General features: G+C 41.6%; 2 protein-coding genes across 7 annotated transcripts; both read right to left on the bottom strand.

Moving 5' to 3' along the window:
* Nucleotides 1–208: 208 nt before the first annotated feature.
* clec3ba (C-type lectin domain family 3, member Ba) lies at nucleotides 209–2709 on the bottom strand. Of its 2 annotated transcripts, none has more exons than XM_012833541.3 (3): nucleotides 1820–2709; nucleotides 1421–1519; nucleotides 209–1104 (listed from the first exon to the last, which is right to left on the bottom strand). In XM_012833541.3, the coding sequence occupies exons 1-3, from the start codon at nucleotides 1917–1919 to the stop codon at nucleotides 719–721; spliced, it is 585 nt and encodes a 194-aa protein (XP_012688995.1). In that variant the 5' UTR covers nucleotides 1920–2709; the 3' UTR covers nucleotides 209–718. The 2 variants fall into 2 exon arrangements, with proteins under 2 accessions (XP_012688995.1, XP_012688994.1); XM_012833540.3 differs by having other exon boundaries at nucleotides 209–1116; nucleotides 1820–2698.
* A 912-nt stretch (nucleotides 2710–3621) lies between these two features.
* On the bottom strand, nucleotides 3622–12049 carry fez2a (fasciculation and elongation protein zeta 2a). Of its 5 annotated transcripts, XM_031576176.2 has the most exons (10): nucleotides 11403–12049; nucleotides 10087–10195; nucleotides 9636–9752; nucleotides 9339–9471; nucleotides 8605–8876; nucleotides 8072–8152; nucleotides 7811–7886; nucleotides 7449–7514; nucleotides 7104–7130; nucleotides 3622–6045 (listed from the first exon to the last, which is right to left on the bottom strand). In XM_031576176.2, the coding sequence occupies exons 1-9, from the start codon at nucleotides 11708–11710 to the stop codon at nucleotides 7120–7122; spliced, it is 1173 nt and encodes a 390-aa protein (XP_031432036.1). In that variant the 5' UTR covers nucleotides 11711–12049; the 3' UTR covers nucleotides 3622–6045; nucleotides 7104–7119. The 5 variants fall into 5 exon arrangements, 3 of the variants coding, with proteins under 3 accessions (XP_031432036.1, XP_012688950.2, XP_031432037.1); XM_012833496.3 differs by lacking the exon at nucleotides 7104–7130; XR_004164612.1 differs by lacking the exons at nucleotides 7811–7886; nucleotides 8072–8152 and having other exon boundaries at nucleotides 11403–12047.
* Nucleotides 12050–13989: the final 1940 nt, after the last annotated feature.

The following is a 13989-nucleotide window of genomic DNA, read 5'->3' as shown; positions in this document are numbered from 1 at the left end:
TGGGAAGTTTCTGAGAACTGATAGCTTTCACATGGTAGCTCACTCAAAATGTCCTTCTTTTAAAATGTCTTTGTTTTAAAGCTAAAATATATTTCATTGATACTGTGAGTTGACTGAAATGCACAAGACCAATTAAAACCTATTAAAAAATCATATATTTTTTTCAGTTTTGTTTAACTGTATTGGACAGCTGACCCAACAAAACAAATATGCCTTGCTGTGATGCTATTTTATTGAAAATGTAAGTTACATCAGTCATGTAACATGTTTTGTTAAAACACAAATACATTGAAGAAGTCGTCATGCTAGATGTTCTCTTCATAATAATAAAGAAATTACATGCAGATAGATCCTTCTGATTCCCTCATGACATATAATATAATTACTCCCCAGTCTGTGTTCTGCCCTGCCTTTCAACAGCTTTCTGCGCTAGGTTTAGTTCGGCACCCCCTCCCATAATACTGTCTCTATCACCTACCCAGGCATGTACCCTCTCAGTCCCTCTTCATCTGTTGGATCACTCTGATCCCTGAGCCCTAATAGTCACCCAATCTTTATTCTTCACAATCAAATAAAGGTGAAGCAAAAGAAATGTGAGTTTTAACAAACAATATACCATGCTTGGACTCTACATATTTTCTATGCACCAATACTGATAATATATGGAGTTGTGGCGGTTAAATGGGTGAGCAGTGGTGTTAGTAGTGGCCTGCTAAGGTCACACTATATTAAACTCGCACACAAATGCTCTTTCAGCGCGGCAGCTCTCGTCAAACCATCTCCCGGTGGTGGGGGAGAGGGTGGCGCAGTTTTGGGAGTGGCCCCCGTCCGGCTGGTGGGTGATCTCTGTCTCCCAGTTTTTAAAGCGTAACGCAGAGCCGCTCTGGTCAAACCAGTCTCCTTCTGTGACCATGTCATTGATGCCCACCCAGATGTGCTCTTCCGGTCCGATGGTCTCACCGGCATACTGGTGAAGTTTGTTGTTCTCAGCGCCGGACAGTGGGGTACTGAGGACCCCGCCCTTGGTCATGCAGTCGTCGTTGGCGGCATGGAAGTTCTTCTTTGTCGCATCTGCTAAAAAGCACTTGCCGGGGACCTTGATACCTTTCAGACACACTGCAGGATGTGAAGGCATGACATCAACGTGCATGAACACCAGCGTATCAAGACTGTGCTCCCATCCCTTGAACTCTGTTGCACATCCTCCTAGCCTCGCTCATTAACAAATGTAACATGTGGGTAGGATGTGTTGGTACTAATGCACCCCAATACTGTGGGAATACGTAACCCTCTTTCGGGATGACCATGTGGAGTAAAATGTTCTGTGTAATAATATAAATAACTTAAGAAAGAATACAATTACTGTAGAAATAACTCCATTTATTTGTGCATTATCTGTATAGCCTAATAAAACACATACCTGTCTGTAGGGCTTGTTTCTCCTTCAGCAGGTTCAGCTCCTGTACTATGTTAGCAACCTGCTTTTTCAGCTCCTCAATTGCTGCTGAATTAGAACCATCTATAGAGAATGTATGTAACGACATAACGGTGGTTCAATGTGTATGTTAAATAATTAATCTCGACTGAAAGTAAAAGTGAAAACGACCTTTACCCATTCAGAAAAAAATCTTACTTTCTGTTGAAAAGTAAAATATTGAAAATGTGCTTATAGGACATACCTTGTCAGACGGACTTATAAGAGTGCATTTAAAGGACCCTTTTATAAACGCTATGAGAACGTCAGTTAGAATAATATCACAAAATGGCAAATGCTGATAAATTGAAAGACTGAACAATTTGACAAATCTGTGTATCATACCTTTCTTTCCACCCGTTTTTTTGGATGAGGACTCCTGGAGAGATGGCTGCGTCACGCAGAGGAGGCAGATGATTAGCAACCTCACGTTCCTGAAATGCATGGTCTGGTCTGCAGGAAAATAAAATCCCTTGAAACAGTCCGAGCCACAACACAAGGGACTTGATTCTTCAAAAGTCCGAGAGCTGCTTCTGTTAAGTCTAAACCAGCGTTATGAGCCATACCAACCACAAGAGACACTATTTAGACCCGTAGTAACACAGGAATGTGTTCAGAGTTGAGAAAAACGCAATAGTGTTCACGCACGCCGATAAGAAAACATGTAAAGTATTCGACTTTAGCTTGCCCTGTAGTCAAAGAACCCGTTGCACATATGGTTTGATCATACAGTTTTGCACATTGGAATAAGACGTCTAATTGGTGTCTTGGGTTGGGGCCATCACCTGATACATAATAGGTTACTGGAGAAGGTCTGTTCTTTATGTAATGTCAAAAAGGTTTCGGCTCTATTCGGGTCAGTTTAGTTAACGTTTTTGCAAGCCTACATTATACAGTTAATAATGACTAGCTCAGTTAATACTTCAGGTTCAAGTGGAATTGTTGTAGTTCATCTTTTCCCTCTTGGCAGTGCTAAAATCACCAGCAAAGAAAAAACAGCCCTAATAATTTTCTGGCTGCTCTGGCACGGAATGTGTTTGATCTTAGGCAACTATGATCTCAAATTTATATCAAAATGTACTCAGCTATGGCCAGTTTAAACCTTGGGTTAACTAAAGTTCCAGGACACCCAAAACTCTTTTTGTCTGGAAGCATTTCGAACCTTTCTCCCCCTGGACCACAGCAGCCAGGAGCATTCGTGGGAACACTCTCCAGTCCACATCTGTTTTCACTCAGCAGCAGCAGTGATTGCCACTGAAACGTGGCGGGCCTTGCATAATTAGGCAAATGACCTGCAAAGGGGCAGTTTAAGGTAGGGACCCTTTACGAAGGTTAATCAGGGGACATCTGCACCCGAGCGCTTTGCTTTGAGAGATTTCAACTTGTAATGTTACCACAGAACAACCAACAAGGGTTGCTGACTCCCACATGAACCACATCAGGACTGGACACATGCCAGTGTGCACACATCAGTGCTGACAGTGAGACCTTTGGATATATTTATCAGTGTCTGAAGGTGTATCCATTTTTTAAATAAATAAATACCTTTTTCAATATTTTCCAAACCGAAGTGATGTAAATAAACAAACAGCCTTTGACTAGTAGTAAACACAGGTACATGGAAGAAATACAATGCACTGCATTATTAAGACATACTTCACAGTCTCTGGAGTCTCTTCCAGGAGCAGTTTGATTTTTGACCTATAAAGAGTACCTCCATTTGTGCTGTATGTAAGAGGCCACTTCAGTTGCCACTTGCAGGCCACATTTTAGGAGGGAAATGGCTTCCCCAGTTCCAATTAGAGAGTCTAATCTGGCTCTTGCACCAACTAATAATCCCACTTGCTCTGCTGTTTTGATGTCTGGAGAACCGTGCAGAGGGCACCATGATATCCTCAGTGCAGAAGATAAAAATCATAAACATAAATGCAGCCAATGTTAAGAAACCGCTGATGACCGTGGTATTAAAGACAAATGTAAAATAACTACTCACACATTAGCACGCTTACTTTACTTTGGCAAGATTTACCACCAAAGTGGTAGAAGTTCCTCACAGTAGTAAAAAGGTGGAAAAGGTTTTGAGGATTTGGGATTCTTCTGTTCATTAGCAGTGAGAAATAAAAAAAAAAGCACCACCAACCACAAGGTCAGAGAAATGTTTTTTTTAATTGCAATTCAGTTGAAATTATGTTTTGGTTTTACACTGAAAAATGCAACAGTTCAATCTATTTAGCAAGTAAACAAACCTTAAAAGAACAGTGTAAACAAAGACATTAAAGAAACAGTGACGCACTGCCAAATACAAATAAATAAAAATAAAAATGACACCAAAAGCTGACATTCTCAAAAGACATAAGTGCACCACATGCCTGAGTTAATGCTGTCAAACTGACTGTATCTAACCAAGCATTGCATGTTACCAATACAGAACCATAACTAAGTTGATTTTACAGTTAGGACTGTGTTTTCTGAGAGTGTTGTTGAGCAACCACCAAGTAAGAGAGAGAGTGTTCAAAATGATAGTCATGAAACGATGCTAGTGACTCAACAACGCTTTCAGGAAACACAACCCAGACGAGCACTTCATCCAACTACTGCAATACAGTTAAAGCTGCAGTAAGCAGTATTAGCGTTTCTTGCTCAATTCTGATGGGCTCGGCCACAGTAGGAGTCCATCTTCCCTTTCTTGTTTGTTGTGCAGGCAAAGTAACAGGCAGGGAGGATAGGTCCATCTTAGTGGACGTTTCCTCACTGCTTCAACCCTCAGGCCTTTGCGATAACAGCCCAGGAGAGTTCAGGTACCTTTCCGTTCCCTCAAAGTATCTGTTTGTTGTTATTGCTACCAGAATGTAGAGCCAGCTAGCTTCAGTGTCGCAAAGCTAATCACTCTCAGCAGTTGTAATCTCTAAGTCTGATACTGAACATTTTGACAGATTTGGGTGCCCTTGATGGGTTAGCTATCTAACCATAACATGAAATAACTGTGGCGTGAGACACACAGAAGGAACAGTGCACAGAAAGTGAGCATAATATTTACATATGCATCCTATATGCACACACAGTCACATTTATTCTATACATTCCCACAGACATCCCCTAATGTCCCATCTGCCCCCTGTTAAGACACAAGGCTGCGTGGATGCACATAATCAATCATTTCACTTAACTGTTACCAGACTACCTAATCAATACTCAATCCTTAGGATTGGAACTGCAACACCCCAAAGACCCAGACCAGATAGAGAACCACGGGATCTCCATTAGACTGTCTGATACTCAGACTGTGGGATGGTAATACTGTATCTAAACACACCTGTTCCGTTCCACTTTGTACAGCAGCTGACTGAAAAGGATTCTGATCTGTTTTGATTCTGTGCTCAGCAGATCAGAACCAGCTCTGTGCCAGACAGATCCTCTACATTCCACCTAAAGTCTAATTCCACTGACAGTCTCACTTATCAAGCAACGTCTGTGGGAATATCTTATAACATATTTTTTACAATGTTAAATCAGATTTTTACAATCCAAATTTCGTTATTAAAATATATATGTAAATATATTACAGTTTTATAACAGTTTTATATGTCTTCACACTGTTGTTAATTGAATGATCTCCACAACTGTGCAGTAGAGATCAGCAAAATGCAATCAATCAAATATAATGTTTAACGAATCAAACTGTATGGTTCCTATGCCCCAGATAGGCAGGTCAAGTCACAACAAGAGTGACCTTTTCATTTTGACCCAATATACTGACAGAGTGTGGAATTTACCATGCCATAATGTGACTGGAGAATGTTGTCTGCATCTCTCTGAGGTATACAAAACAATCTTTACAGTTTGGACTAATGCATATAATCACTTAGCAAATTGGCTGGCTTTTATGCCTGCAGTAAGGCTAACATAGTCTCACATGGCCAGACATATTTTCTGCCTCTTCGCTATGGAGGCACGCTTCTGGAAACAACCGGTTGGAATTTTGGTAGTGGATGATGACCAAATCTGTTACTGACACTCATAAGCCTACAATCAATCTTAACAAAACTCCCATTGCACTTTCCTGTTTCAATGAACACCTGTACTTTTAGTTATAACACCATGGGTATTTCAAACTCAATTGTTAACATTAATCGGTCTCACCCACAATGAAATCAAAGTTGTCCTTAGTTGTCTGCAGACATTGCATGTACCCTGTACTGTAAAATGACTGTGTCTTTATGAGCTAAAAGCAATATTTCACTGACTGCTTGACTCATGCAGCCAAAATATATTATGGGTGTTTAGTGCAAAATGCAAAGCTGAAAATTACAGCCCACAATGACGCTTTGAAATCTGCACAGTATACACATACCATTTAAAAACACAGTGCACTGGTGTGTACACTGTAGTAAATATGCAAAAGACAGAAAAATTAAAAATACAATGAACCCTTAAGGAAAGGCAAAATATCATGCATATATAAATAAGGAAAACACATGTATGCTACTATTCACAGTGGATGAAAAACTCAATCCAGAGTCTTTTGTTCTGATGGACTGGTGGGAATTCTTCTGTTTATGTGGGGCAGAGCACTGCAAAAAGAAGTTGAAAGCGAATAAGTGAAAAGCATGAATCAAAGAAACCCAAGCAGACTGTAGCCCAACTACACTAGAGGGAGAACAAACCATTTAGGAGTTGATACTTGGAATCCTCATTCTGCCCTAAAATACCTAAAATCTCATGCTTAACGTGTTTTCCATTACAAAATTACCCCAAATACACCTCTGTGACTAATGTGGGTTATGTAATGGCCTATTTATGTAATTTTTAAAAGACAGCTGCAACCAGAAAATTACTGCACAGAATAGGCAAATGCCTGTTTGCAGATGATAACTGTGTGTGTGTTGATGTGTATATGTGTGTGCATCTGGCAGAGACCTAAGTGTGTGTGTGTTGATGTTTCTTGAGTGGAAACCTTTGTGTGACTAATCTAAATGAGTAAACAACACCTGAATGTGTACTACCCACTGAATAACTTTTAAACAATCTGTTAAATTCTTCCAACTTAGTGAATCAGAAATGGGCCAATTCACAATACAAAACAAATAAAGGTACCAGTATGGTAGAAAGGTTGGGAGTGAGTGAGTATTGGGAGTACGGGACAGGCAAGCTGTGAGGGACCAATACGTTATAATGGAATCATAGGCATTTTAAGACACATCAAGGACTAAATTTGCTTATCTCAGGCAACTCTCTACAACATGGTGTCAAACCCAGGAAGTCAGTGTAAAAGCAAGGGACAAAGCCATGGCTATGAAGCACTTGGATTAGCGGAGGGATCCTATAGGCGTACTCTACTGCTAAAAGACCAGGTTAGCCCAGCAGGGACAAGGAAGTGAGTTAGCTTGTCTAGAATTGACTTCAACCAACACAGGTGTTGTGATGGTGGCGAAAGGAAGTGACACCCCAGCCACAGGACGTGACACAGCACAGAGGGCGGGGCATTATGAATGCACTACGGCAGAGTGGCAGTGAAGGAGTGCTCTATCTACGAAGATGGATGCAACACACACACACGCACGCACGCACGCACACACAAACACTCACACACACATACAGAAAGAGAGCCGCATCCACACTTCCCACAAACCTCTCTGTCCGTCTGCTCACACCAAAGCTAGCATGGACAACGTGGCCAGAAGAAGAAAGAGGAGGAAGAAAATAAAAGGCAGGAAAGAGGAAGGCAACAGATAAGACACAAGCCTCGCCAGCAGGTCCAGAAAGCACTTACTCTCCAGGAGGGTACTGCTACATGATGCCTCAAACACCAATAGGCATACATTAAAACCAGCAATACATGCAGATATAGCTATGATATGCTATTTTTTATAAAAGGCTTAAGGTTAACATAAGTCCTGTGTCAAAGGAAAACATTAAATGTAGAGTATAGAGTCATCATACATTGAGATGTGATTCATAAAGCAGGTGGACTTACCTTTGAGGATGTAGTCTGTTAGGAGACTTGGCACTTTATCGCTGTCGTCCCTCATGGCCTGAAGAACTGCACAAGAAGAGTGAGACACTGAGTAAAATCCTGTTGTAGTCCATACACATCACAGCAGAGTTGTTATTATTACTGATAAGGATTTCAGAATTAAAGCTTTAATTATGTTTTATTAAATAATTGTTTTTTTGCGTACTTTATAAATATAATGAAAGTTTTAGAGTTTGTTATTATTATTATTTGATTGTTTTTACTTTAGCCTTTAACTGTTTTTTCTTGAATGTTTTGTAAGTCGCCTTGGACACAAGCGTCTGCTAAGTACTGTAACTATAACTATGCTAAAGGATGCTCACTTTTAGTAAGAATCTGAAGGTCTTCTACTGATGGAGGCCCTCCTTTCCTCTCATAAGGTATTACTGTGGTCAGATACTGAAAAAGCCAAACACAAAAAGTGTGATGAAGCAAGAGATAGATAACGGGCATACAAATAGAAGAACAGAAAAACAATAAATAAAACCTTCTCTTGTGTCAAGAGCCAAAACATATATTTTTGGTTAATTATGAGGAAAAAGAAAAGACCGAACAGAATGATAGAAATGAAATGATATAGCCACCTGTTTTTCCCCGCCCCCAGTCCCAAAAGTTTGTCGGAAACCATTTTGAATGGCAGAAGAGATTCCCTCCATGCTGAAGCGCTGAGACAAGAGCAGACACCAGAAGAATGGAGACACACGAAAGGGAAAGAGAGGGAGAGAGCAAGCGAGGGGGAGAGATACAGGGTCAGGAGAAAGAACAGGCATAGAGGTAGAAGCAGAGAGACAGAGACATACAGGCTTTAAGCATTAGGACCTTTGCTTTCAGAATAGACACGGTCTTGAGTGCTCAGTAAGCTGAACACAGTTCCCGACCATGTCTCAAGATGCCCTCCACCACCAGAAATAAGTTTATATACAGGAAAGCACTCACAAGATACAGCAGACAATAGCAAAAAGCACTGGGCCTTGTGGAGTAAAAAAGACATTTGAAGTAAGTTTCAGAGAGCCCAGCAGAAAGTCAGAGGGAAAAAGTACAGAGGCGTAAAAAGCACAGAGTGTTCCCTGAGCAGTTTCACTTTTTCTTGCCGTGTCATGTCTGCGAGCAAACTCACTGTTCCGGGCGCGACTGTTCGCTCAGAGCGGTTGGGCGGTGTCGCAGCGCTTCCCTTCAGCTTCTTCTTTTTCCTCAAGAGCTCTCGGTGCTCCTTCTGCCGGTTCTGCACGTCGATGAGAACCGAGATGAAGCTGTTCTTCACCTCCTTATCGAAGTCCAGCTCGTCGCGCAGGGCCAGCTGCTGCACCAGCTCCTCCGAGTAGCGCCGGATAGCCGTCTCCACCTCCTCCAGCAGCTCGTTCAGCTCAGGGAGGGACAGGGTCCGCACTCCTGCACAGGGAGGGAGAGAAGGAGAGAGAGAGAGGGAGAGAGGGAGGGAGAGAGAGAGAGGAGGGATGGAGGAGAGAAAGGGAGAGAGAGACAGAGAAGATAGAAAGAGAAGGAAAAGGGAAAGAGAGAGGGACAGGGAGAGAAGAAGGAGAGAGAAAAAAGAGCAAGGGAGGGTTGTTGAGAGAAAGAAAGAGAAATTAGACAGAGGAGAGAGACAGAAAAGGAGGTAGCCAAAGAACGCCGGAGAGAAAAGCAGGTGAAACACAGAGGATAGCAACAAGGGCAAGATGATGCAACTGTGTACAAAGCTATACATGAAAAAAAAACACCTTAAGGGTTACAGGGACCCAAGTACACACACTTTTGTCAACATCCTGAAGAGATGAGAACAGGACACACACACACACACACACATACACACACACACACACACCCTGATGGAGGTGAATAGGGAGTACTCACGCTCCTCGTAGCTGTGGCTAGTGCTGGATCTGTGTAATTCCAGAGAGAGGAGAGACAGGTCGGACTGAGATGGGTTCTGCTCAGCATCCAGGTCTGGAGACTCCTGCATCATCTCCTCTATCTCCTCAATGACCTGAAACACACACACACACACACATAATACATCTAAAACTCAACTTTTTCAATTCAACAAATTATGTTCCTAATTTTGGCTTTTGGACCAAGAGCTAACTTAGTCGTTTAATATCTCCAGAACCAAACTTCTGTTCCATTTGGGTACTGGTTCTGCATAAATACCTGTTCTGCAGTGAAAAACGGTTCTTCATTGATGCAGGAGACAATGATGGAGTGCATGTCCATCTGTTCTCTCAGTTCCTCATCGTCTGATAGGTCAAGGTTCACATTATCGACCCTCTGACAGAGAGAGAGAGAAAGAGAGAGAGACATAGAGAGAAAAGTGTGAGAAAAGTGAGAGAAAAGTGAGAGATACACAGACACAGAGATAGATGCATAAAAAGACATGCCAGCTAAGTCACCCAAGCCCTGAGAGGGAAACAAACCATGAAAGACAAACAGCAGTGAGACAACAGAGACATTAGAGACTTCCAATACGACCACAATTTTGGTCATGGTACACAGTCAACACTAGGAAACAGAAATGCAAAATGTTTCAGAGAATTTTGAACAGATTTGTGCATGTATTGAAAATAAGGAGTTGAGGTTGCTAGGTTGGGCACAGTGTACTCACAGACTTTTCATCCAGGTTTAGTGTGGGGAGATGGAGGGAGCGCGTCCGAGACTGAGACCAGTCCACGGGCATGATGTTCCCGTAGTTGTCCGTCAGAGCATTCCAAATCCTGTTAAAGAGGGGGAAAAATGCCAATGTTTCTTTCATGCGCAGCTTCCTTTTTAAATCTATCATCAAATTCTGGGTATATTTCATCACCACAAACACTCTGATTTTTGTGATTTGATGTCGATTATCTCCACATACACATTTCATTGCTGGGATAGACGTTATAAACCTGCTTAACTTTTTTTTCATCTTTCTTAATCCACCAGAAAATACATCTATGGGGCAGAGATGCTGCCAACACTGAATAGGCTTCTTCCCTATATGGTTCTCGTATTGGGCTTCTTTCACAGTCATTGAAAAGTGGGTCAGAGAGTCAGAGAGTCAGAGATTGAACAAAACCAGTGAACAGGTCAGAAGTTCATCCCTCAACCATTAGCTACAACCTCTATTCACCCTAAGACTCTAAGAACAAGAGAGGCAGTCATAAAGCAATTAAATATGATCATAAGTTTTACTTTTCACTTCTTTTTAGGCCCTTTTTTTAAAAAGAATTGTGGATGTCCGAATAAGGGAACGTTTATTGAAAATATTTTTTTAAATATATGGAAACAAAGAACTTAAAAAAAATATATATTGAAAACGTGCCCACGTAAGTTTGAAATCATTATGGGCAAACTAAATTATTATCTGAGGACAATCTGGGATTCATTCACTGTTGATGCAATATTATGGTTTTTGTGAGCTAACCATATGTATATGCATGTTGTTGCCTGTAAACAAACCTCGCTGCCAAGACGCCATGAAACCACGTGACCACTGATGATGGCACAGAAAATGAACCAACCAGGCTGTTGAGGTAATGTCAAGATAGCGAGTGTCTACTCTAAATTTGATATTTGACCGCAAACGGCGGGGCTTCGGGTATGTGTACCACAGTTAACGAAACACCAAATGAAAGGACAAAAGCGACATTGACATTTTATTATCGCTCTCGTTTAGATGGCGAGCGTTCCCTGCGATGGAGGCGGTGCTTCATTTTAGACACTCGCTTAATAACAATGTAGCCTAACTGCAACCGCTATGTAACAAAGGGACTTATTACAGCCCGATACGAATTCCATACAAAAATAGGTTTCAGTTAAAGGTCATGCAGCTTTCCGTTTTCCTGTTGGGTGAACTCTGTGAAGTCAACTGAGTTAGGCTATTTGCACGGGGCAGTTTTCCATGTAAACTAACGTTTCCTTTATGTATAGGCTAGCGTTACTTACTCATCATTCTTCAGGATAGTTTCCTCGGTGATTGGCCTCACGGGTGCTATATTTTCCGTCTTGGTGTTGTAATTTCGGAAACACACTGTCAACTTCTCGTCGAAATCGTTCACAAGGTCCTCCATCGATTTAAAACTACCGATTTCCCCGGAGAAACCGTTATCGAGCTCCGGAAAGTCTTCTAAGAGCCCTGAGACATCCTGCACGTTGAGATTAACTCTGTCCAGCTGGTGATCCTTCCCGGACACCGGGTTAAATTCGTTAAAATCCTGCCACTCATCATCGAAGTGTGCTAAAGGTGCCGCCATAGCTGCAGCGCGACTCACCCGTCGGCCCTAATAAATGATGCATGTAGCGCTGGAATGTTCAGCTAGCTAGGGCATCCTCTCATGGTGTCATAGCGGAGTGCGCCCCCTCCTTCACGCCCATTCAATGGGCTAAATGCAGACTACAAGGTTGGGCTACTCTACGGCGGTCTCAGTTTGTATTACCTAAAAGTATCCGTCCCTTTTTTTTGCAGCGGTTATTACAGTATAGTAGTGTGTGTATGTGTGTGTGTGAGCAAGCATACAAACGCATTAATTGTTTCACGTGGTTTCCATGCCACATATAATCTTTATTATTTTGATTTAAGAGGGCAAAACATGAATTATTATGTGAAAATAATTAGGTGGTGGAAAAAGCTGTAAAGTTGGGCTCATTGTTGCTCTCTGCAGATAGATTGCAGTACCCCTTTCCTTTGGTCAACAAACACCACTACGACGAAATGACACTGCTGCCTCTGGGAAGACAAAAGACACGAAGTATTCTGTTTTATCATGCAGGTTACAGCTTTCACATTACCAGAAAATAAACTTTGAACCCACGAAAAACAAACCCTAAAATGAACAAACAAAAAAGTTATACGGAATGAAAAAAGAAAAAGATTTCTGTGAAAGGTCATTATGTTTTGTTTTCTCAACTTGAACAGGTAGAATGAACATGATCAGCAGAACATGAACAAAAATATAGGAGAAAAAAATCATTATTTTATTGTTCAAATCAAGAATGAAACTTTATTAAGACTAAAGACTTCACTTTTGTCAGTCCATGTCAAGTAACCACTATCAGAGAGCACATGCATGTCATTTAGACCTGTGGGCTTGTTTGATTTAACTGGACTATGCCTGACGTACCTTATCAAATATGTGTCTAATCTCGCCTGGGCAGGTGTTTTTCAGATTATTCCATAGTTATGCTTGTGCGTTACTATATTATGTGTCAGTGTTTATCTGAAGGGTGGAGAGAAGTCTTGATATCATTTCTCTCTTGCTTTCTCTTTCTCTGAGTCTTTCTCGCGCTCTCATTTCTCTCTCTGCATCATATATCTGAAAGAGCTGCAGTCTGTTTCAGCTGCATGTGTGAAGTCTTACCTTTAGGTTGTTTCTTGGTTTACCCTTGGAACAGTTGATAGGCTCATCCTTGTCTCTTTTCTTGCAGTTAGTCAGTTCTAGCTCTGCATCTATGACATACTCTGTCCCAGCAATAACCTGCATCAATGACAGGTTGACCTCTACTTCAGAGCCAAAATACCAGACCTCGGCCACTTTAGATTGTTTCAAGCATCTCACGTCATTTAGTATTAAGAAATTAAGTGGGCTATATTTTCCAACTATATGATATTCTATAATCAAGCACATCTCTTACAGAAGACAACTGAATTAAATCTCTAGTTGTGGTGTAGGCGAGGATACCTGAATTTTCCTGAAATCAAAGTTGACAAGCTTGTAGAGAAAATCGTCTTTGGAGTTGTGGTTGAAGACATTCAAAGCAAAGTCGGCAGCTTCCTCCGCCAAACCCTGGTCCGCGTGTGCCCCATATGATCTGAAAGGGACAAAGGTCAAACAGAGGAAGAGCACACCCCAAAACTTAGCCATGGCTCGATCACCCCAGATATATGTCTGTGAACAGCACCTCGTCTCAGTTATGTTCTGACAAGGGGCTTTGTGTAGGTTTGTATCCGCCCATTGTGTGTGTGTGTGTGTGTGTGTGTTCTGTAGACTTAACAGGGAGTGGACAGGTTGTGTCCTGAACGTGCCGTTACCAAAGAGTCAGGATTTTATCATCAGATTGGTCACACTCGCACCTGTGTTTTCACACCAGTGTTTCAATAAGGCCCCTGAACAAGCATGTGGAGGGTGTGGAGTTAAGGCCAGAAACACAGCTCTGATTAAAGGTGCAGTCCTCGGTTATAATCCAATACACCTTTTTGTCAAATTCAGTGAATTTCTCCTCACAGTCCTCTAGCTGTCCATTCTGTGTGTGTGCTATAAAAAAAAACTGTGTTTGTACACAGTTCTAATTAAGTGGGATACAGGCAATACACTATTCCAGCCAATCAACAACTTTGCTTGCTCCAGGAGCACTGAAGGGAGGGCTGTATTTGACTGGCTGTTGAAGTAAAAAAAAAAATCCATGTTTCGCCATTGAGGATCAAGTACTACGTCTTACATATTGTGTTCCCACCACTTTGGGATTGTGACGCGAGAATAGTTGCTGTTCTGTAGATAGTCTGCAGGTCACCTTGTCATAAAGTAGGCCATCCCTC

The sequence above is a fragment of the Clupea harengus genome, chromosome 11 (genome assembly GCF_900700415.2).
Source record: "Clupea harengus chromosome 11, Ch_v2.0.2, whole genome shotgun sequence".
Lineage (NCBI taxonomy): Eukaryota > Metazoa > Chordata > Actinopteri > Clupeiformes > Clupeidae > Clupea > Clupea harengus.
This window is presented reverse-complemented; position numbering and strand designations above follow the sequence as displayed.